At 56.8% G+C, this 22,328-nt stretch overlaps 2 protein-coding genes across 4 annotated transcripts in view; one reads left to right on the top strand and one right to left on the bottom strand.

Moving 5' to 3' along the window:
• The first annotated feature begins 1,263 nt into the window (after positions 1-1,263).
• On the top strand, positions 1,264-3,412 carry LOC103767229 (ubiquinol-cytochrome-c reductase complex assembly factor 2). Its single transcript, XM_018079601.1, has 5 exons — positions 1,264-1,282; positions 1,932-2,017; positions 2,152-2,226; positions 2,497-2,566; positions 3,234-3,412. The coding sequence occupies exons 1-5, from the start codon at positions 1,264-1,266 to the stop codon at positions 3,326-3,328; spliced, it is 345 nt and encodes a 114-aa protein (XP_017935090.1). The 3' UTR covers positions 3,329-3,412.
• A 1,023-nt stretch (positions 3,413-4,435) lies between these two features.
• The window catches only part of ITPR3 (inositol 1,4,5-trisphosphate receptor type 3), a 31,089-nt gene continuing 13,196 nt past the window's right edge, over positions 4,436-22,328 (bottom strand). For 2 of the 3 annotated variants that reach the window (XM_029962524.1, XM_029962525.1), the window contains exons 20-57: positions 22,143-22,290; positions 21,655-21,851; positions 21,430-21,559; positions 21,131-21,188; positions 20,797-20,962; positions 20,490-20,654; positions 20,227-20,295; positions 19,752-19,877; positions 19,502-19,624; positions 19,133-19,333; positions 18,531-18,782; positions 18,316-18,441; positions 17,894-18,019; positions 17,659-17,779; positions 16,767-16,951; positions 16,493-16,641; positions 16,269-16,377; positions 16,033-16,123; positions 15,628-15,797; positions 14,968-15,142; positions 14,708-14,892; positions 14,173-14,373; positions 13,708-13,818; positions 13,275-13,370; positions 12,956-13,057; positions 12,604-12,690; positions 11,921-12,031; positions 11,267-11,459; positions 10,365-10,490; positions 9,688-9,860; positions 9,433-9,597; positions 8,768-8,954; positions 8,243-8,338; positions 7,560-7,684; positions 7,148-7,313; positions 6,199-6,359; positions 5,559-5,720; positions 4,436-5,277 (exon numbers count right to left, since the gene is read on the bottom strand). In XM_029962524.1, the coding sequence (XP_029818384.1) occupies positions 5,209-5,277; positions 5,559-5,720; positions 6,199-6,359; positions 7,148-7,313; positions 7,560-7,684; positions 8,243-8,338; positions 8,768-8,954; positions 9,433-9,597; positions 9,688-9,860; positions 10,365-10,490; positions 11,267-11,459; positions 11,921-12,031; positions 12,604-12,690; positions 12,956-13,057; positions 13,275-13,370; positions 13,708-13,818; positions 14,173-14,373; positions 14,708-14,892; positions 14,968-15,142; positions 15,628-15,797; positions 16,033-16,123; positions 16,269-16,377; positions 16,493-16,641; positions 16,767-16,951; positions 17,659-17,779; positions 17,894-18,019; positions 18,316-18,441; positions 18,531-18,782; positions 19,133-19,333; positions 19,502-19,624; positions 19,752-19,877; positions 20,227-20,295; positions 20,490-20,654; positions 20,797-20,962; positions 21,131-21,188; positions 21,430-21,559; positions 21,655-21,851; positions 22,143-22,290 (5,403 nt within the window). In that variant the 3' untranslated portion in view covers positions 4,436-5,208. Of the gene's footprint in view, positions 5,278-5,558; positions 5,721-6,198; positions 6,360-7,147; positions 7,314-7,559; positions 7,685-8,242; positions 8,339-8,767; positions 8,955-9,432; positions 9,598-9,687; positions 9,861-10,364; positions 10,491-11,266; positions 11,460-11,920; positions 12,032-12,603; positions 12,691-12,955; positions 13,058-13,274; positions 13,371-13,707; positions 13,819-14,172; positions 14,374-14,707; positions 15,143-15,627; positions 15,798-16,032; positions 16,124-16,268; positions 16,378-16,492; positions 16,642-16,766; positions 16,952-17,658; positions 17,780-17,893; positions 18,020-18,315; positions 18,442-18,530; positions 18,783-19,132; positions 19,334-19,501; positions 19,625-19,751; positions 19,878-20,226; positions 20,296-20,489; positions 20,655-20,796; positions 20,963-21,130; positions 21,189-21,429; positions 21,560-21,654; positions 21,852-22,142; positions 22,291-22,328 lie in introns of all 3 variants that reach the window. The other variant, XM_029962526.1, reaches the window with a different exon arrangement.

Genomic DNA, 22,328 nt, shown 5'->3' with positions numbered 1-22,328 from the left:
CCTGGGCTGGGAGGGACCCTCAGGGAGCGTGGAGTCCATCCAGCCCCTCCAGGGACAGCACAGAGCAGGGCAGGGGGTTGTGTGAGCGCTCAGAAGCCTTGGAAGCACAGACCCCAATCAGCCACATCCCCTGTTCCTCCACCGGGCTGTACCCGGGACAGTGGTTTGTACCCGGGACAGTGGTTTGTACCCAAGACAATGGTTTGTACCCGGGACAGTGGTTTGTACCCGGGACAGTGGTTTGTACCCGGGACAGTGGTTTGTACCCAGGATCTCTGGTTTGTACCCAGGATCTCTAGTTTGTACCCAGGACAGTGTTTTGTACCCAGGACAGTGTTTTGTACCCAGGACAATGGTTTGTATCCAGGATCTCTAGTTTGTACTCAGGACAGTGGTTTGTACCCAGGACAGTGGTTTGTACCCAGGATCTCTAGTTTGTGCCCAGGACAGTGGTTTGTACCCAGGACAGTGATTTGTACCCAGCCCCCCTGGTTTGTACCCAGTTCTTGCACCCTTTGCACCACATCCTTTGGAGAACCCCATCCCCGTGGTTATGGGCGTGGGGCACAAAGCTCTGGGAATTGTCAGTGGCCTGCAGGGATGCAGTTAATTGGTGTGATTTCCTTGCCCCCACGCTGGGGTGCTGCAGGGTGGGCAGAGGGAGCTGCAGCACTGCCTGACACTGATGGAGTGCAGTGGCTGTACAATTGAATTCCACCTCCAGCTGTAATTCTGTCGGAGTTTAGGCTTTGCTGCTGAAATAAATTAGGGAATCTGATGCCTGACTTGGCTGCAGACCTCCCCAGGTGTGGAGGTGTTGCTGCAGAATGTAAATGTGCCCTTTCTTAGCATAAAAACATTGTTCCAGAGATGGCGTTTTCGACTTCAAGGGACCATTATAAGCTCCTAATCCTGTATTGGTGACCAGAATAGTCTGTAAAAGACATTTTGGGAAGAGTTTATTGCTTTTCCATATGCTCAGGACAGCTGGATGTGCTGCACCAGTTGGCTCCAAGATCCCCAAGCTGCCACTCATCCTGGAAATGTGAATTATGTCTGGTGGCAGTTTGTGTGTAGAGAGGCTGAATACAGTGAGGGGAATGTGTGACGAGAGGAGCTAGAGCCAGAAGGGCCTCTTTAGCAATCTAATGCCTCTTTTAATCATGTGCAGTAAGATTTGCTGGGGGTGGGATGCTCTTTGGGCCACCCTCTTAATCACTATTTGTGCTGTCACTGCTGGTGCCTGAGCCAGGGCTGTTTGGGATGGGGCTGCAGGACACAGGTGAGGATCACCTGCAGTGGGATGTGGGCTCTCCTGCTGGACAAGGAAAGTTTTTCCTTACTTTTCCTACTTTGCATCACCCTCTGTGTGCTGCCCCTGTGCCCGTGTCCCAGGAGGAGCCAGGCCATTTCATCCTGACAAGTTTCTGTTGGTGTTATTTGTGTTCCTTACCTGTTTTAATCATTCAGGTTTGTTGTCGTGGAGCAGCAATGCAGAGTTCTGGACAAGTTGGCCCCATTCTAGAAGAGGAAAAAATCCCCCACCATTGTGAAATAGAAAAGCAGCCATCCACACTGCTGGGCAGGGGCTGTGCCAGGCAGGAGCATCCCTTTGGGACACCTGGCACAGGCTGGGGATTAGCCTGGTCTGAAATAGAAATCCAGTTACCCTTCCCAAGCTGTTATGTGTCGTTTGTACTGCTTTCCTTAATCAATTATAGGCTATTTTTAGCCTGCACAGGGAGTTTCTGACTTCCACCTTGTCCTGGCTGGTTCCTTACAATGGAACAGGTGACAGAAGTGGCCTCGGAGCAGGGAGGGCCACAGGTTTCACAGCACCAGCCAGGAAACATGAGAAGAAAGCTGAGCACAGTGTTCTCTAACTGTGTGTTCACACTGATCTGTCACATTTAGCTGGTGCAGAGTTTAAGGTCTGTTCTGGAAATCCCACGTGTGGTTATTCTTGCAGGCCAAGCTGGTGGGAAGTGGAAGGGAAAGACCTGGAGCAGGACAGCAGGTATCCAGCATCCAGCAGTGCACTGGAAGTCTGCTGAGCTGCTCCTTCACTGCCATTGTCCCAGGCCGTGGAAAACAAGGGGGGTTTTGCTGTGGAGGTGTAAAATAACCTGTGTGACACTCGTGTCCCTGCAGATCGCTGACCCCGAGGCCTGCGACCAAATGTACGAGAGCTTGGTCAGGATCCACACCAACTACTACAAAAACAAGGTGAGCTCTGGCACTGGCCATCACCCCTCCTTTGGGGGGAGTCCTGGGAGTGGCAGGGTTCCTGGGAATGTCCCAGGGACACATGGGCAGTGGATGCTGCAGTGCCTGGTGCCTGTGCTCACTGAGGGCAGGGCTCTGTGGGGTGGGAGCAGGGCAGTAGTTGGGTGGATAAACAGAATTCCTGGACTAAAAACAAGCTCAGGCTGTGCCAAATGCACGTGCACCACAAGTAACATGTTCATGCCTCTCTCCTCTTGCTCACCTGGGAAGTATCCACGGCTGAAAGACACAACCTTCACAGGGGTGACAGTGGAGGATTGCAGGATGATCCTGGCAACAGGTACTGGCTGTGCTTGGGCTGGGAGGGCAGTGCAGGAGGAAGGGAACATTCTGATCTTTGTGGTGCTCGTGGCATCTTTTAAACACCCCGGGGTGTTTGAGGAGGAGTAAGTTCAGAAGCAATGGAGGAGTAATTCAATACAGGAGTAACTAATTATTCTATTGAGGTGAAGAGTCGATTGGATTTTGCACTGGCAGGAACAGCAAAGTCTTTCCAAGGGCTCTTTGGGGTCAGACAGCAGGAACTGTGTGAAAGAACCATGTTTGCCCTGTCATTCCAACATGGAGCTCAGCTTCTGTTTCACCATCTCCCAATTCCCTTCAGTGTTTCTTTTGTGTTGGACCTTGGGAGGGAGCCTGTGCAGAAATGCTCTCAGTCACATCCTTTGTGAAGTGCAGAGCTGGAAGCCAGAGCAGTTTTGTTCTGCTCCAGTTGCTAACTTTGATTGCAGTGCGTGGAAAGTGAATATCAGTTGTTGGTGATAAGAGACTCCCTGCATTGATTGGAAGGGAAACCAACCTCGCCTCGGGCCTGGAATGGAAATTCGTTAAGATGAAAAGTCAGAAAAGGAAAAATCTATGGAAGGCAGAGCTGTTTTAAGAGGGTTTCATTCCTCTGCTTTTCTGCTTATCTTCCTCTGCCCCCTCCCTTCCTTCTCCCTTTGCAGACATTCTGAAACAGATGGAAGACATGAAAAAAGGGACGTGGAGGAGACTGCGGGAAAAGTTTTCTGCCAAGAAACCCGAAGAGGACTCGAAGTGAGGGCCCAGCTCTCAGCTTCTCCACTGTACATATCCCTGAAGCTCTGTGTGTTGCCATGATGAATAAAACCATTTATTCCTCTTAGCAGCAGCATTTTTGTTCAGCCCTGCCCTGTATATCCTTCATGTTTAGTGCCTCTTTTTTTCCCCTGAAAATCTAGGACAGAGCTTAACTCATCCGTGCTGAAGCCTTGTTGGAGCAATGTAAGGAGAGAACTTTGTGGTGTCAGACCTGGGCCTTTGTATTAAAAAATGGAACAGCCAGGAGCTGCACGGAGCATTTAAAGCTGTGTCAGCTGTAAATGTGCTTGTAAAGAGGAGAGGGATGATGTGAAAACCTCTCTGTGCTCGTGTTTGTGTGTGTTAGCACAGGGAACAGTGCAAGGGAGGGAGGGAGAACTTTAATCATCGCAGTTATTTTCCTTTGGAGAAGACAAGGAGAGGACTGAGGGTGACTTTGCCATGGTGACAGTGGAGCACTGTGAGAGTTTAATGGAGCTTCCAGTCAGATGCTGCAGTGCTGCTGGTCGAGCTGGCTCTGTGCAGATCCCCCTCAGCATGAGGAGGGCTCTGGGTGGTTATTGCAGAGCTGGGGGGTAAAGGCAGGATTTAATGACATGCTGGTATATAGGGCCATAAACACATTTCAAGTGCTATGCAACTTCACTGTTATGGCCTTTTTTATTCCTTTTTAGAGCTTTTATGGTTGCATCAGTGTCTGTTCTTGGGATTGGGGCTGGGGTTGGCTTGGGAAGGATGAGTGTCTGGAGCAGAGCTGTGCCAGGGCTCCACAGCACCAACAGCTGCTGCTTTTTATGAGTTTCAACAGTTTTTTCCTGGCAAGTAGTGCAAGAATTTGGAACTGCAGCAGGCTCTAGTCCAAAGCTTCAGGAACCAAGGCTGCTGCTCATGGTGGTTCTTCATGGCAGTATTTGGCATCAGACTGGAGCATCGTGTGACACCCAGAGCTGAGAGCAGGGGGCTGTGGAGCACCTTGGGTGGCAGCCCTTTTTTGGCTTCAGGGCCTGGGGTTGTTCTGTGGTTCTATTTAACAGCCCCATCACACACCAAAGGGCACAGGAAGGGAACCTTCTTTACCACGTTTAAGTTTTTATTATAACGTGATTTTGTATTTAATTTAGTTAAGGCAATTTACACTTCAGTTCTTAAGTAACAACAATAACAACTAAAAAAAAGTAAAACATGACACCAGAGATGAAACTAAAACACAGGACACCCCTTCACAGTGAACTCCTGTAAACCTGCAGGCTCCTACTACTGCTGCCCAAAGACTCTTGGTCCACAGAAGGCAAAAGACTAGTTCACACTAGGACAAGCTCAGCTCCTCATCTGGTGAGTTAATTAAATTAAATCCACCTCCTCGAGTTCAGCTCCTCTTTACTGCACCACAAGATGAACAGAATTCTTTAAGTGGAGGGGGATCAGCGTGGAGCAGGCCCAGCAGATACCATGGCTGGTTTGCAAAGATCCACAGGGACTAGTGCCACTCGGAATAAGTTAAATATTGCAGCCCTACAGCTACTTCCCCCACACCCGAGGGGATGGAGCACATGGAGATAAAGATACAACCCTCCACATTTGCAAAATAAAGAGTTATTGCAATGAGGAATAAAAGTCCTGTATGATTTATCTTCCTACAAGGGCGGTAGAGTAACACCTGGGCCCAGGTGTGGGGAGGAATCCGGCCAGTCCCTGGTCCTGGAATTGCTTACAAGCGCTCTAGGGGAGATGCTGCCTGGGGAGCCCTTTCCATGTGGGCTGTCGTCCCCAGACAGTGCCATCCGTGCCTGGAAGCCAGGGAGCAGCAGCCTCCTGGGCTGGCACACAGGTGCAGTCCCTCGGCGGGTGACGGTGACGCCGTCAGTGGTTCATGGTGTTCTGGACATCCACAAACCCCATCCTCTGCCTGCGCTTCCGCTGCTCCGTCATCTGCAGGCAAACAGGGGCAGGGTGAGGCAGGAACCAGGCCCTGCTGCTCTCACGCACTCCCCCTGAGTCTGTGCTGCTTTGAGCCTCTGCCAGAAAACCCTCCGAGTGGCACTATCAAAAAACACGTGTCCCAGGTGTCCCCAATTCCCCCAAAAAGGAGCTGCGGGAGCCCTTGGTTTGTACTGTGCTTGTACTGCCTCGGGCGGGTTCTGCCTCCCCCTCCCTGCCCTTGGTGTCTGTTCTGGGGAGGACAGGGGTTCCCCTTTCAACAGTGTCCAGACCTGTTCCTTGAGCTCGTTCAGCTGGGAGGTGAGGTGGGACACCAACTTCATGGTGGTGTTCAGCTTGTCCTGCAGGTTCCGGATCTCGTTCTGTTCCCCTTCCCCTTCATTGCTGACCAGGGACATGGCTCGCATCCGGGGGAACCAGTCCAGGTTCTTGTTCTGGAAAGGCAACCACGGGGAGGGGGAGTTGGAGGTGGGGAGAAGAGGAGGAAGGAGACCTGTGTGGGTCTCACAGGCAGCCCGTGCTTAGGGATTAAAAAATTCTCTTTGCAAACATTGTTGCACATTTTCCACAAACTGTCTGTTTCTCGTTTGTTTTGTGCAGCCTTCTGGGCTCAAGTGCAGAAGTTTTTCTTTCCTCAATTTCCTTTCCCTCTCTTGCCTTGAAACCCCCTTGAAGCCACACTCCCTCCTGCCTGGTTCAACCCTTAAACTCACGGCCCAAACCGCCAAACAGACACTGGTGGTGCTGGCTGGGATGGCAAAGTGGAAATAAACAGCTAAGGACGAACTAAGGCACTTCTGCATTACTGAATATTTTCCAAAGGGAGTTCTGAGAGCTGTTTTTCTTTGGCCAGCCCCCTGCTCTCAGCATCCCCAGGGCAGGCAGGCTGGGATGGCCCCAGGGGCCCTGTACCTTTATCATCTGTGCCACGTAGCTCTCGGGCCCCGTGTAGTCCGTCTTGTTCTTCACCCGCACCAGCACGATGAAGTACAGGTAGTTCCACATGTTGTGCTCGTATTTAATGTGCTCCTCAAAGGACACGGTCTTGTTGTCAAACTTGTCCCGTTCCAGGCCTGGGAAAGGCAGTGGAGGTTGGAGATGGGGAGGGAGGAGAAGGGGAGGGGAGAAGGTCAGAGCTGAGCAGCAGTGTGAAAGGATGTACAGAAAACACCATCCTCTCCCAGGGCTGCCCTTCAAGTGCTTTTAATAATTAGTTGGCATTTGGCACACAACAAACCTACAAACCTACAGACCAGGGGGGAATGACAGAATAACAGAATGGTTTGGGTTGGAAGGGACCTTAAAGCTCACCCAGTTCCACCCCCTGCCATGGGCAAGGACACCTTCCACTAGACCAGGTTGTTCCAAGTCTTGTCCAACCTGGCATTAATCACTGTTCAAGAGGCTTCTATTTAAAGTCCTGCTGGCTGTGCCTCTGCCCAGGTACCTATGTGCATGAAATGCACCCAGAGGATCTTTAAAAAAAAAGCACTGAGACTTACTAGGGTTTTCTTTTTTTTTTTTTTTGATTCCTTCTGCTGACTGAAAGGATTACAGAACATTTTCTGTATTTTATTTCTTTAGTAATATGCTGCTTTTTTTCCCCACTGACTAAGGGATAGTCTCAGGAATGAGATGGACAATCTGGTTTTAGTTTAACACCTCATTAACAGGATGAGGAACAACATAGAGCATTTTCCTTTCAGTTGTGTCCTTGGTAAGATCCTCACAGTGCACTGACCCCTCACTGAACAGATTTAAGTTTTGCAGTAATAAATAAAAAACAGAAACCAGCTGAAATTCTTTTCCTTCCCCCAATCTTGGAGGGGAGGAAGAACTTTGGGGCAATTCCAATGCTCACCACAGATGAAACAGGTGGTCTTCAGGATCTCTTCCTTCTTCTGTTTCTCACTCCTCAGATCAGCAAAGGTGTCAATAATGACCCCAAAGATGAGGTTAAGGACGATGATGATGACAATGAAGAAGAAGAGGAGGTCGTAGACAACCCGAGCAGGAAACAGGGACTCCTGTAACAGATGAGAGGGAGAACTGGGTGTCTTGCCCAGCTCTGCTGCAGCCAGGCTGCCCCACTGCACGGCCAGGGCTGAGGGCAGAGCTGAGGGGGCAGAGCTGGGGTTGGGAGGGGAGGAGGGAAGCGCTGGAGGGGAACCCGGGGGACAGAGCTGGCTGTGTCCCAGGCAGGCAGGGCAGTGGCACAGCAGTGAGTGCAGCAGGACTGAGCAGCAGGAAGGTCCCGGGTGCCCCCCACTCACGTCCTTGGAGGGTTTGCGCAGGATGTCCCCGACGCCGCCGCCGTTGCGCAGCCCGTGGTTGAGCACGGTGACGATGCACATGAGCAGCGTGTCACAGGCACGCTCCCACTGCTCGGGGTCAGGGGCTGCAGGGGGACCGGGGCCAAGCTCAGGGCACAGGCAGGGCTGCAGCTCCAGACCCTCCCGGGGGTGGCTGTGGCTGCAGCGGTGCAGGAGCTGGTGCCACTGTGGGTGTCCCAGCCCCGTGCCACTGTGGGTGTCCCAACCAGGTGCCACTGTGGGTGTCCCAACCCCGTGCCACTGTGGGTGTCCCAACCCCGTGCCACTGTGGGTGTCCCAACCAGGTGCCACTGTGGGTGTCCCAGCCCCGTGCCACTGTGGGTGTCCCAACCCCGTGCCACTGTGGGTGTCCCAGCCCCATCCCAGCAGCTCCCCCAGCAGCTCCTCGCCCTGCAGGCGTTTGGCCGAGTGCTCCTGGAGCTCAGCTTCCTTTATGACTAATTGAGTCTACTTCGACATTTTTTATGCCAGGGTCAGTGCAAAATTCACAGGCCTCTTGCCTAGCATGTGCCAGAATATGGGCTGCTTGTTTCCATCTTGGAAAAGCTGGGATTTTTCCCAGCTGGCTGGCAGGCAAACCTACTCTGCCACAAAGAGTCAGCCTTCCTAAGGAGCTCTCTTACCTTCCAAGGCAGTGGGCGCAGTAGAGCAGCTGATTTTGTCACTGCTGCACGACTCCATGAAGGTCTCCATGTTCCTTTGCATCCCCAAGGGATCATCTGCAAGGAACAGAGACCACAGCCCTGTCAGAGCATCCACTCTCCTCGGCAAAGCTCCTCAGCACTTCTCCACTGCTTCCAAGTTGATTCCAAGCCTCTTGGAAAAACATTGCTTCATATTCTCCTAGATTTTTCTAGGCTTTGAATCTTTTGCTCAGGGTTCAGCGAGACTCCACAGCGCTGACCCTTCATCTGCAGCTCTGTGCCCCCTTCTCTGCCACCACTAACCCCACACCCCGCTCTCTGCAGCACGGGGTCTCTGTGTCAGCACAGGCAGGTGCCTTCTGTGTGACCCCCAAACCAGTGCTCCCAGTTTCCAAGGCCCCCAGTGCACACAGAGAGAGGGGGGTGTGTGTTCCTGCAGGGGGGGAGCAGGGGCCCAACATCCCACGCTCTGCCCGGTCCCGAGCAGGGCCAGGGCTGACCAACCTTTGCTGTCGGGCAGACGATCCACCTCTAGGATGAAGTCATCCTTCAGGAACAGGAAGCCCACGATGGAGAAGAGGTAGACGAGGATGAGGGCCAGCAGGGCTGTCAGCAGGATGGAGCGGCCGTTCCGCGTCACGCTTTTGATGACATTAAACAGGGTCTCCTCACGGTAGATCAAGTCAAACAGCTGAAAGGACCCAGGAGCAAAGAAATGCTGCAGGGTGCTTTTCCTGATAATGCCTGGCCTATCTATATCCCCTTTTATCCTGAGATCTTGGATCACTCAGCAGACCTTGACTAACTTTCGCACAAAGCCTTTAAGTTTCCCGGCTTACGGAAGGGAAGCAGAGAAGAATGAAGTGACTTATGCACAGCAGGAGAGCCAAGAATAGGCCACATTCACCCTGGCTCTGCCCTCTCCAGCTCACGTTGTCTCCCAGCTGACCCAGATAAAGTACACAGCAGAGATTAGAAGGAGAGATACAGCAGAGGACCAGGAGAGAGACAGCAATAGATACTGTCGGGAAGCAGAAAGATCAGCCCACGCAAAGATCAGAGCTCAGGGAATTGTTCTCCCTGCTATCAATTGGCCCCTGGAAGGTGTCACAGGAACCTTCCGGCTTCTCAGGTGCCACCTGTGCCCCAAACACCTGCATTCAGTGTACCAGGATGCTGTAGAAGAGCTCGTGCACGAAGAGTCCCAGGACGCTCGTCACGATGTAGCCGACGTGGTACAGGAATTCCACATCCATGATCATGGCCTTGTACCCACGGATGAAGGTCCCTCGGTTGCCCACGAAGCTCACCACGAACACGATCTTGTTGGTCAGCTGGGGACAGCCAGAGACAGGGGGAGTGGGGTGTGCTGCACTCCGGGGGTGGGGAGCAGCCCCCGGTGCCCCCAGCCCTGCAGGACTCACGTTGAGGGCCCCCAGGATGTTGAGGGTGAGCCCGATGCCCAGGTAGTAGATGGAGCGCAGGATGAGGGCCACGAGCAGCGGGCGGACCCCGTAGCGCCTGGTGAACAGGGCCATGATGGAGAAGCAGATCAGGATCCAGAAGAGCAGGGAGATCAGCGGGGAATCCAGCACTCCTGGGAAGGGGAGAGCCGTGGATGTTAAAGGGCAGGGGGTGAAATGCAGCTGCCACTCGGGCACTGCTGCTGCCGGGCCGTGCAGGAGCACTAACGAGCTCGTTATCAGAGAGAGAGATGCTGCTGGACTGCAAAGGCTTGTATTGATCCAGATGGTTCTTACTGATACACTTTCTAACATCTTTTATCCAAGATCTCACTGCAGATGATGGAGGCTTTGCCTGACAACAGGAATGAATGCCATCACTGTTTCCCACATTTTACAAAAAGGGAAAGTGCAGCCCAGGAAGAAGAGAGATTTCCCTAAGAAGGAAGCAGTGGGAGGGCTGGAAACTGAAATCCTGACTCAATCCCTTCCTTTGCCCAGCAGGAAAGACTTGGAGCTTTAGGGGCCCAAAGGAGATCAAGGATAAGGGCAGTACAAGGACATGGGGACCAGTTTTCCTGCATATGAGGATCCCTTTCCCTTCGACCCTGAGGAGCAGCAGGTGCTGGGGCACTTACCCATGGAAGTGGCTTCCACGTAGGGGTAGAAGAAAGCAATGATGATGTTGATGAAGACAGCCAGGTTGAAGGAAATGCTTCCCCAGAGCGTCATTCTGCGGGAGAACCAGTACATCAGCGGCATGCCTGGGGGGAGAGGAGGCAGACACACAAAGCTCAGCCAGCCTCGGGCCAGCTGGGGAGGCTGAGTCCTCCCAGACCCCCTGGGTCCTCCTGGGCCCCTGATGGGCTCAACTCAGGGCAGCTGGTGGCCCTGGAGTGACCCAGCCTCCCACCCCTTCCAAACGTTCATAAAATACTCTGAAGACATCCCTCCCCATCTGCTGGAACAGGACTGCACCTTCTAAATGGCTCCGTTCACATTTCTTGGTTTCCCAGCTCTCTGGCCTGCTCTGACACCCTGGAATCAGGTCTGCTCTGTCCTCCTTCAGAGCTGTCCCCTACCCCTTGGCTGCCTCCCAGTATCCATAGTGTGACTCCCTGCCCAGCTCCTGGGATTTACAGCCAGGACTTCCACCCTGATGCAGCCTGAAAGCCCCTGAGCAGCTCTGCAGGGTGCAGAGAAATAGGATTTATTTCCCAAATGCAGCTACTAGATCCTGGCTTAGGAAAAGGCAACCGAAAACAGGTGGAGAGAGGGCTTTCCAGGGAAAACACCTCAGGGGGAATCCCGGGGAATGTGCTGTAAGCTGCATCTCAGACACGAGGAACTGCACCAACAGGCATGGAGGATTCACATCCCTGGGGTCTTTAACTGCACTCCCTGCACACTGGGGCTCTACAGAGCAAGGGGAGCCTGGGGATGCCATTTCCAGGCTGCTGCCAGGTTTGCAGCCCTTTCCCAGCAGGAATGCCCCCCCAATATCCCACAGGGGCCAGGGGAAGGTCTGCCCGGCTCTTACTGCGCAGCTTCTTCTGCCACTCCATCTCGTTGTGGAGGAAGGAGGACTGGTCGAAGAAGTCGCTGACTTTGCTGCCCTGCTCGTCCTGCTCCGTGGTGGTGAACAGCCGGTACTTGGTCTCCTTGGTGAGGAACTCACAGATTCCAGGCACCGGGAAGATGATCTGCTCCATGCTTCGGTCCAGGCGCACGATCTGCGGGAAGCAGGGCAGGGAGCCATCAGATCCTGCCCTACCCTGCTGCAGTTTCCTCCCTCCTGGAAGGAGGCTGTGCCTTCCCCTCCTGCCTCCCCTCCCCAGGACCCAGACATCACTGGGCACTGGTCTAGAAGCCTCTGAATTGCCCCAGGCAGAGGCAGCCCTGGCTGTGCTGAGGAGAGCTGGGAGCACAGCAGCCCATCTGCAAGGGGATCCGTGCCAAGGACGAGGATGGGGCTGCTGGATCAGCTGCATCCCACTGCTGCTGGGAGAGAAGGGAAGGGTCTGGGAGGCAGCTCATCCCTCAGCTCCATGGGCTCTGCTAATGCTCCTGCCAGCACAGGGACGGGAAGGGGGGGAGGCTCCTGGTGCAAAATAACAGGGCATGAGGTGCCTGGAGCCTCGTGGGATTCATGGATCGTGGGCAGGCTGGAAACCCAAGAGCCAAGAGGTCTTGCCTCGATCTGGGACGTGTGTTTCTCATAATATGCCAGCGGATCCTCCTCCTCCTCCTGCACCGGGGCCGTGGACTTCAGCATCTGCGACAGCTGCTTGTTGTTGAGGCTGAGCTGGGTGGGGAGAGGGGAAGGACAGGGAGAGGATGAGTGTGGCTGCAGCCGGGAGCCAGCTCCAACTGCTCCGACAACGCGCCTCAACATCTCCACAGCTGATGAGGTTCCCAGGCAAAGCAAACGAATTAAAGCTTCCTAAAGGGGTGTGAGGGCTCCCCGCGGTGACAGACATTTGATTCCCTGCAATAATTACATCCAAGTGCTGCTAATCCACAAATTACAAAGCAGTGCTCACAAAACCCCAGGGAAATCATATTCCTGCTGAATCTTGTCGGGATCTAAGGTACACGGGCAAGAAAAAACAGCAAAAGACTCAGGCCTTCCTTTCTGAAGGGAAGAGGTGAGAGTGGGTAACAGCAGGACCCCCCAGGGCCCCCAGCCTGTGTCACCCCGTGGCTGAGCCCCACACTGAGGTGTCTTTCTCTCTTTAGTCCCCCTGGGGAACAGCAAAATCCATCAAATCCTAAACAACAAAGCCCAGGTGGGCTCAGTAAGGGTGGGAGACTTTGCAGCCCCTGGTCAGGGCGGCTCGGAGGGGCTCTGCCTCCACCCCCGGGGCCCCTCCATACCATGGATGAGATGCCCTCCTCCTCTTCCTCCTGGATTCGCTTCACCGGCTTCAGGAGCTGCTGCAGAGACTTGTTGTGTCGGGAAAGCTGGAAGAGGGACGTGGACAGTGAGCACAGGCTGGAGGGTGGCCACTGGCAGCCAAAGGAGAGTGGGACACGGTCGGATGGGGATGGGGGTGGCAGGGGAGCAATGGGCCGGCTGGCTTTCTACCAGAGCCAAAAGCTCATTTCCCAGCCGTGCCTCCCCAGGGAGGCCAGTCTGGCTGGGGGAGATGTACATAAATACAGAGGAAAATGTGCAGCCTGTGAGCAGGAGCCCAGCCTGCAGGTCCCTGCTCTCACAGCTCCCTACCTGCAGTGCCAGGATATAAATGTTGTGACCGACTTCCCGGGGGGAAACCTCGGCGTTCTCACACTCCTCCTCCTGCAGATAGGCCTTCTTAATCACATCCACCTGCAAGGCAGCAGAGGGGCAGTGAGTCCTCCCCATCTCCCTGCCTCAGCCTCCTCCTCTGAGAAAGCCATTGGGCAGGGAAGCTGGAGCAGAAGGACCAAGCAAGTGAGATGGGTATCAGATGCAAACCAGAAAATGCAGCAGGACCTGAGGCACAAGTTCAGCCAAGGGCTGGGGGCTCAGTGGGGCCAGGCTGGGGCATTCCCAGTTCCCTTACCAGTTCCTGCGGGCGGAGGCTGATGAGGATCCGCTCGGCATTTTCGCTGTCGTGCCTGCTCTCCATGAGGGCCAAGAGGAGCTTGGAGGCATTGTCCTGGTGAGGAGAAGCCCTTGCTGAGGGGAGCTGTGCCCTGCCACTGCCCAGGGCTGAGGGGTGGGCAGAACCCCCTGTGCCAGAGGCACCTGAGCCTCGTGTGGTGGAGAAGCACCAGCCCTGTCCCACCGAGCCCATGTGCTCCCACACCCGAGGGTCTGACACGAGCAGGGTCCCCTCTGCAGTGAGCACCTCACCCCACAGCACAGCCTGTGACCCTGCCAGCGAGTCCATGCAGTGACACACACGTGCAGTGACACACATGTGCAGTGACACACACACACACACACACACACACACACGTGTGCCCACCACCCCAGCCCGGGGCTCTGGGTACCTTCAGCTGCAGCACCAGGTCCATGCGGTACTTGCAGAGGGGGCTGATGTCGTTCAGGATCAGGGCTGTGATGATGTCGATCCCGTTGGACTCGTGGGTCACGATGCAGCTCTGGGGGAGCCAGGCAGTGAGTTATTGCACAGACCCTGCCAGTCCTCCCAGCTTCACCCTCCAGCACAGCCCCGGTCCCAAACACTGCCCTGCCTGCAGCCCTGGCTCTGCCCAGTCACCCCAGGAGCCCCAAAGCTCCATCTCCCTGCAAAGGGCACCGTTCACACCACTGAGCCCTTTACCCCTGTTTGCATCCCCACATTTTCTATCCAAGCAGCAGCTCATGACCTGGGCAGGAGCCCTGTGACCCTGCTCACGTTCTGTTCCTGTTCACACCCTGAAACCAAACCCCGTCCCTGCCTCTGCTGCCTTCCCACACATCCCCCCAGTGGACCCTCAGAGAGACCCCCAGACCTGGTTCTCGTGGCAGGGCCCCTGGCAGTACTCGGTCAGGGTCTCCAGGGTCTGGGTGATGAGGGCCACGTTGTACTCATTGATGTAGAGGCCCAGCAGCCCCAAGCCCCCCGTGGTGCTGCCACACATGATGTCCAGGAACTGCAGTGTCTCACACACCAGGTTGTAGTTGGTTTTGTTGTTCTGGCACCGCAGGAAGTTCTGTCGAGCAAAGCCCAGGAATGAGGCCAAATAGCACCACTTGGGGACCAGTCCTGATCCCTCTGCCAACACCCCTCCAGCTGCATTTTGATGGATATTTGGGCTGGGACCATCCCTGTAACCTACAGCCCTGGAGAGCAGCACTCAGTCCCACAGCCAGTCCTGCCACGAATGGTTCCTTCCCCAGCACCAAATTATCCCCAGGGGATGGTGCAGGTGAGGAAACTGAGGCACAGAGCAACTGGTGCAATGGTTTTTTGGGACCAAACTGGGGCAGAGCCCAGCCCTGCCCCATCCCAGCTGACCCCCGGAGCCCGGGAGCCCCAGAGCCAACCTGCAGGTCCCGGTTGTGGTTCTCGCAGAGCAGCTGCAGGAAGCGCAGGATGGGCTCCATGATCAGCACCGTCACCCCCATCTCGTTGTTCTGGCCCTGCTCCCCCGTGTCGTGGCCCTTCCGAAACCCCACGGCCATGGGGTACCGGGTGGGGGTGCCGGGCAGCAGGAAGGTGTCTCCTCGTCCTGGGGGGAGATCCCACCCGTCAGCACCGGGGTGCCCGAGGAGCCAGTGCCGGCCCTGCCGAGGGCACACGGTACCTTTGGGGCCAGGGTCCGGCTCGTCCTTGTCCTCACGAGGCTTGTTCCCGATGTCACTCATGTTCACCGACACCGTGGACTTGGTCTCCTGCTGCGCCTTCTTCATCCGGTCGTGCAGAACCTTGAAGAACTTCTCAGACTTCTTGTCGCTCGTCATGAGGTTGTAAAAGGATTTCTGGGAGGAGGGAGGGACAGTTGTTCAGGTCTCCACCACGGGGTCCAAGCTGTCCCTGCCTGCCCCTCTGAGCTGGCAGCCTCAGCACGCGAGACCTTGTCTGAGAGAACCTGGGGTTTGCCTGGAACCCCACTGGGTTTTTCACATACTATTTTTCAGCTTCCCTGTGAAAAAAGATTTGGGATAACCCCAGAGTTCCCGTCCAAGAGCCACAGCCCTGAGCCATTTTAGGAATACCCGGCAGAGGGCATCAGCAGGACTCCAGAAATAACCTGGAACCACCTGCCCCTTCCACTGCCTCCACAGATCCAGCCACAAAGCTGGAAAGCTCAAACCATCAGATTTTGGCACAAACACAGGCAACCAAGAGGTACTTTGGCCAAACCCACCGCCCAGGGCTGAGCCCTGCCTGTGCCCACGCCGTCCCTGTGCTGGAACTCTCACACTGCCCGCACCAAACCCCGGCTGCACGATCCCCCCAGCACCTGGATCTCGGTGTTGCCGCCGTCCAGCAGCCGGATGGCCAGCAGGATGCTCTCCTGGAAGATCTTCTCGTTCTTGGTGTTCATGATGAGATCAGCCACCAACTTGGTGGCCCCTTCCCGGTCCAGCCGGCACTGGACAGCGGCGATGGCAGACCAGTCCTGGTCCTGGCCTGTGTGGGAGCACACGATGGATGTGATGGTGTGGGAGTGCAGGAGAACCAGCACAGCTACATCACTGCTGGGGCACCTCAGTCCATCCTTTCATCTCCCCAGATCCTTTACTCCCATGGATGTGGGGTCATAACAACTACCTACAGGCCCGACCCCATGATGGATCGGGAGCCAGGACCTGGATGTGTGCAAGCAGTGCAGAGAGGTGGGGGAGAGCAGGAGAGGGGCACTCACCTCCCCCAGCAGCATCCCCCATCTCCCCTTTGGAGCTGGACCTCTTGTTCTGCAGGTAATTGTTCATGAGTGTTTTCCTCAGCAGGTTGCCCTGCCAAGACAAACACACGTCATGAGCGTCCCAGGGCAGGCCCAGCGCCAGGGCAGAACTGGCTGAGCACCCCTGGGTGCATGGCAGGGCGCTGCCAGCCTGGAAAGAGGGGCTGTTGGATGCACCACGGGCCCACAATGCTCACCCTCTCACCGTACTTGTTCCTCTTCACCAGCATCTGCTGCAGCGTCCTCAGCACCTTGATGCAGAGCTTCTCCTCCGTCTCCATGAGGTCCTTGGTGTGCTGCACCAGCCTGGCACAGCAAAGCCATTGTCACACAGCTGGGAGGGACCAGAGGGCCCCTGAAGGGACCATCCCACCACCCTCCAGGCACAACCCAGCCCCTCCCAGCAGCCCCTGGCCCTCACTTGGACAGGAACCCCCCGCTCTCGCAGCGCTGGAACGCCTCCGTCCCCTCCATGAACAGCAGCTCTGGCCGGTGCAGGACGTCCACCAGCACGGACAGCTCGGCCTCCACCAGCGGCTTCAGACGATCCTCCAGGGCAGTGATGATGTCCTACAAGCCACAGCACACACCTTCAGGGCCAGAGCACGTCCAGGAGCCACAGGCATGGCAGAGGGCCCCTGCAATGCCAGCACCTTCCTGCCACCTGATCCACGTCACCCCCTCCCCGCCCTGACCTGCAGCTTCTCTATGATGTTCTTGTAGTCCCACTGGTTGGGGGTGGTGGAGACGCGGGGGAAGGTGCGTGTGGCTGTCTTGTAGCTGGAGGTGTTCCTCTGTACGGTGCTGCTGGAGCTGCTGTTGAGCAGGGAGCTGACGTGGGCGTCCAGGTCCATGGGCAGCGCGATCGAGCGGCTCTTGGCTGTGGGACACGGGGCCAGGGTTGGGCACAGCCCCGACCCAGCTGTGTCCCACCACCCTGCCTGGGGCCAGGCACCCCTTCACCAGCATTCACTTCATTTGCAGCAGAGATTTGGGTTAAACACAGGAATAAACTCCTTTAGGCCAGTGGGGGCCAGAGTGTTTCCACCCATCCCTCCCACTGCAGCACAACATCACCCCCAGCACCCCCAGCCCAGCATCGGGTGGAAGGAGGCAGCAGCTACACTTTTTGGTTGGGAAAGCCCAGCATGGAGATGTTGTAAGCACCCTGCCCTGAATTCCAAAGGGAAATCCCCACCCAGTGCCCAACCACCAGCAATCCTTTCCACGGTGACTCAGTGCTAACAACCCTCATCCTGAGTCAGGCAGCTGCACGCTGAGGGCAAAGCCCTGGCCAGGGAAAACCACCATAAATGCTGGCTTTGTGTCCAGGCAGGGACACACCAGGGAGCTCCCAGCCAAGCCCAGGCTCCAGTTATCCCCACACCACCCTGGCTGTGCTGAGCCGCAGCTCAAGAGAAAGCACAGCCTGGAGATGAACCTCCCCGTTCCCAGCCAGCAGCCCCTCACTGGGGCATCCCTGCAGGAGGGATGGTGGCTCCTGCTCCCTGCTGGGGCTCAGGCAGCCCAGGGTGGCTGTGTCCCTTGTCCCGTGGGCACTGGGCACGGCTGTGGGGCAGCTCTTACCGACCATGGCCAGCGTGCGGATGCAGGACTCCACCGAGCTCTTGTGCTGCTGCTGCAGCCAGGGGCACTCCAGCAGCCTCATGGTGGACTGGAGAAGCTGCACCACGATGGTCTGGTGGGTCTGAAGGAGAAAGCAGGCAGGTGTGTGTCAGCACAAGGTGTCCAAACCTCGTTTTGGGGGGCGGGAGGAGCTGTTTTCCTCCCCCAGCCACCCTCCTGTGCAGTGCCCTGTCACCTGCAGCGAGGTGCTGTTCTCCGAGAAGGGGGAGCTGAAGAAGGCGTTGATGGTGTCCAGCACCACTGTCAGCACGTACTTCTCCAGCGTGGCGTCCGGCAGGCGCTTCTCCCGCTTCTTGCACATCTGTGAGCACAGGGAGGGTGCTGATGGCACCAGGGCAGGGGGCTCATGTCTGGCCAGATGCTGCTGGCACATGGTGCTGCCAGGACTGTGCTGAGCTGAAGGATGTGGTGGGTGACACAGCTCCTGAATCCGTGACAGAGAGCCCTGACCACTCCCCAGCTCCTACAGTAGCAGCTACACGAGTTCTCACTGTGCCCACGTCCCACGGGTGGCTTTGAGGGAGCCTTGGGGACACCAACCTGTCCCCATCCGAGCCACTGCTGCTGCATCCCTCCCACCCAACCCTCCCCGTGCACCTGGGCCATGTCCAGGGTGAAGTTCTCAAACAGAGTCCAGATGTGGTTGCTGGTGTAGATCTCCTTCATCTCCACCTCCGTGTCCACGTAGCAGTGGTTGACGAAGTTCACATAGGCCATCTTCACCTGCCGGGGGGGGAAGGGTCAGGGGCAGGGGCACCATCAGAAGGCAGCTGGTGCAAAGCCACCATCCCCCCCTGACGGGCCCCCCGTACCTCCGTGATGCAATCCTCGTGTGTCACCACCCGCACCACGTCCTCCAGGGGCAGCAGGGACGTGCACTTGATCTCCGTGTAGACGTTCTTGCCCTCGGCACAGGCAGCCAGCAGGTCCACCAGGGAGATGTGGTACATCAGGGGACTGTTCTCCTCCACCCCGTCCCTGGCCGCCGTCATCATCTCCAGGAGGGTGGCCAGGGAAGCCTTGTCGTTGTAGAAAACCACCACGTCGTCCCCGGCGTTGGTGAGCTGCAGGGAAGGGGCAGTGGTCACCACTCTGCAAAAGGAGGGTCAGAAACCTCCAAGGCCAACGGTGTCCTCTGCAGCAGGGGGACAGCAGTGGACAGTGAAGGGTGACAGGGACATGAGTCTGCAGGGAAAACCGGGCATTTGCAGTGCAATCAAAAATCACAGCTCGTGGGACTCCAAAACTGCCTCTTGGACCTTGCATTGGGCTCCTGGAGATGTTTCTTACTCCAGGGAGGAGCCAGCATGGCTGGAAAGCTCTTCCTCAAGGAAGAAGCCAATGGTGCAGGTTCCAAGAGCGATGCCCTGGCACAGCCCCTGGTCCCACCCCGCTGGCAGGGACTGGTGCTCACCTCGGTCATGATCATGTCCTGGCACTTCTTGACGTACTTGCCCTCGGCCTTGATGATGGTGTGCAGGAAGTCGAGGTACTGCACGTGGCGGCCGTGGGTGGCCACGCAGTGGATGAAGTGCTGCGGCACCGTCTCGTTGATCTCCGAGCAGAGCTGGTAGTTGTTGAGGAAGATGTGCTGCATCGTCTCTGCCTCCAGCAGCTGTGGACCGGGGCACAGAGTGAGGCCTGGGGGCTGCAGCAACAGCCCCCCCCCTGCCCTGCCCCTTCCTCTCCAGGGTCTCCTCCTGGCTTTTCCACCCCTCGCTCTCAGCCCCAGGAGTGGCACCGAATTCCTCCCTGTGATCGCCCCTCAGTGCCCCCTCCTTACCCCCGGGGTCAGGAACAGGTTGAGGTGTTTGTGCAGCAGGGCCTGGTTTTCCTGATTGCCAGCACAAAACTTCTGCAGGAACTGGTGGGTGAACTTCAGGATCTCCATCATCTTGGCATCTCCCTGAGGAAGGAGAAAGACCCAGAGCTGGGAAGGATGGAGAGCGGCAGGAGATGCTGCCCCACCGCCTGCAGCCACCACGCAGGGGGGTCCCTGGGCACTCAGGACCAGTGGGTTTCTGCCCACCCACCTTCTCATACGGGATCTGCAGCAGGTCCAGCATCACTTTGTGGGCGTCCATGTTCTTGAGCAGCCGCTGCTGCTTCTTGCGGACCTGCTCCCCGACCCCGCACATCTTATTGAGCCGCTCCAGGATCTGGGACAGAGGGACCACCACGGAGAGGAGCTGAGCGTGGGGCCCCTCAGGATGGCCACCAGCACTGGGGCTTGCTTGCAGTCCAGATGCTTCCTCCATAAACCCAAGTGCTCCCTGGCACCCCCTCACAAGTCCTCCCTGCAGCCCCACGCAGAGCCCTCATACCTGTCACCCCCCCAGTCCCCTCCCGTCCCCCCAGAGCAAGGTTCACTCACAGCCCTGGCTTGGACTCGTTTCTCCTGAACCCCAGAAGAGCTTGAAAATCACCCCAGGATTCCATCCCTTCCTGCAGGTGCACCCAGCCGTGCCCCCAGGAACAGCCCTGCAGGTGGGGTTTGGTCTCACTCACCCCCTTGACTATCTGATAGTTCTCGCTGCTCTTCTCTCCCGGAGCAATGACCTCCTCGTCGGCACCGTGCTGCAAGGGACACAACAGCACCAGGCTCCCACTGGGCACAGTCACACCCCCAGGACCCTCCTGGAGCCTCCTCCTCCTCCAGGGAGAGGGTGCATGGCCCTCTGAGAGGGGTGAGGGGTTGGACTGAGGTGAGCCCCCCTCTGCCTCCCACTGCTTCCCCACCCAGTTCCCAGGGTCTTGCTCAGGGCTCTCACCTCCTTCTTCTCCTTCTTGTTCCCCTCCACCGTGCTGTCCCCTTTGCTGCTGCCCTTCTTGTCCACCCAGAGCTCCGATTTCTCCACCATCGTGCGGAGTTTGTCCAGCTCAGACTTGATCACCTTGTAGTTCTCCACATCCTGGGCTGAGATCAGGAGCTGAACCTGCAGCGACATTCCCAGGGGTTTCCAGTCTGGGGTACAAATCCCACTCCCCTCCTCTCTCCCAGACCTCCCTCTCAGGCCCCATCCCACAGGCAAGCGTGGGGCACTCAGGGTGCTCCAGAGCAGCGTCCCCCAGGGTCACCTGTTTGAAGGTGTGCAGGACCTCCTGCCTCTGGCTGAAGTGCTTGAAGAGGAGCTGCAGGGAGCCGGAGATGAGCGGGGGGTAGTCGTGCATCGTCAGGTGGATCAGCACGCGCAGAAACATCCTCCCTCCCTCGTCATCCACCTCCAACATGCTGCTCGACTTCCTGCAGCCGGGATGGGAGCGTTACAGCCCCGCGGGAGCTCCCCTGTGCTCAGTCACCCCCCAGGGCTCCAGCAGCCTTCAGAGCCTCCTCTCCCTCATCACCTGCAGCTCCCAGCCTCAGCAGGATAGCCAGGAGGAGAAGAGCCCTCCTGTCCCTAGGATAACTCACCCCACACCGAACATGGCCTCCGCGTGCTCGCCGATCCGGTCCAGGTTCATGGCTGCAGCTGAGGGCAGAGGGAGGCAGTGAAAGAGGTGCCCAGCACCTTCCTGGTGTTGGAAGGAACCCACAGGAACCAACCCAGCTCCCTGCCCCTGCCCCGAGCACCCACGGCAGGCACCTCATCCCACCCCACACTCCCTGCTGGCAGCAGAGGCTGCGGGAGCTGCCACCTCTGCCACCTGTGTCCTGCCAGCCCGTGGGTTTGCTGAGCTGGGGGTGCACCAGGAGCAAAGTGGGAGAGTTACTTGTGGAGTCAAAGGCTGGAGCCGTCCCATCGGCCGCGCTGTCCTGCATGGGGTAAACTTCCACAAACTCCTTCTTGAAGACAGAGAGCAGGTAGGAGATCCTGTAGTCCAGCCGCACGTTCAGGATGAACTGGGAGCAGCGAGGAAGAAGAAAGCAGAAGTGAGTGCCCTCTTCATGCCAACTGTCCTTCTGTGTCAGAAAATCGCAGCCCCACTGGCTCCAACCTGCAAGATCTCCAGGATCTTCAGCTTGGTCTCCATCACCACAATGTTCTCGTTCTCAATGCTCCTCCCTCTGTCCACTTGCTCTGGGGCTGACCCAGCACTAAGGCTTGGAGGGCTGAAGATGGACTGTTTCCTGCTCAGCACCATGGTGGTCATCATCTGCCCCACGCCCTGGATCGACCTCCGCACGTTCTTCCCTGCAGAGGCAGCCACAGCAGGCAGAGTTAGTGTGGATGGAGAGGGAGGTGGCAGAGGCCCAAGGAAGGACCCCCTTAGACTGGAAGATGGTGTAGATTTCACCAGAGAACGAGTAGGAGGGACTGGATGTTTCTCTGGCACGGCCAAGGGCTCCCCACAGTGCACAGCCAGTGCCCACCCAGCCACAGCTTCCCTGTCAGCAAACCAGTGGCTTGTTTTCTTGCAACCAAAACTGGAGAGCACTGGGCAGACCATGGAAAAGCCCTTCCTGGTTAAGGACAGGGACTCACCCGTCACCTCGTCGTTGTAGACCGCCTGCATCATGAGCTGGGGGTTCTGGACGCAGTCGATGATGCCCAGCAGGGTCCGTGTCAGGCGCAGCAGCTCGCTGAAGCTGTAGAACCCGAAGTAGATGAGGTTGTGGGCAAGGCTGACGACCTGGGGAAGGACAAGGCAACTCCAGAACTCCAGACCTC

The sequence above is a fragment of the Manacus vitellinus genome, unplaced genomic scaffold, assembly GCF_001715985.3.
Source record: "Manacus vitellinus isolate BGI_N305 unplaced genomic scaffold, ASM171598v3 scaffold_47_pilon, whole genome shotgun sequence".
NCBI lineage: Eukaryota > Metazoa > Chordata > Aves > Passeriformes > Pipridae > Manacus > Manacus vitellinus.
The sequence above is the reverse complement of the archived record's forward strand: the minus strand, read 5'-3'. Positions and strand labels throughout refer to the sequence as shown.

What these genes read in the sequence shown, in the direction of transcription:
- LOC103767229 (XM_018079601.1), top strand. An exon ending in GACCTGGAGCAGGACAGCAG is followed by an intron (nt 2,018 to 2,151) that starts GTATCCAGCATC and finishes GTGTCCCTGCAG; the next exon opens with ATCGCTGACCCCGAGGCCTG. An exon ending in CCAACTACTACAAAAACAAG is followed by an intron (nt 2,227 to 2,496) that starts GTGAGCTCTGGC and finishes TCACCTGGGAAG; the next exon opens with TATCCACGGCTGAAAGACAC.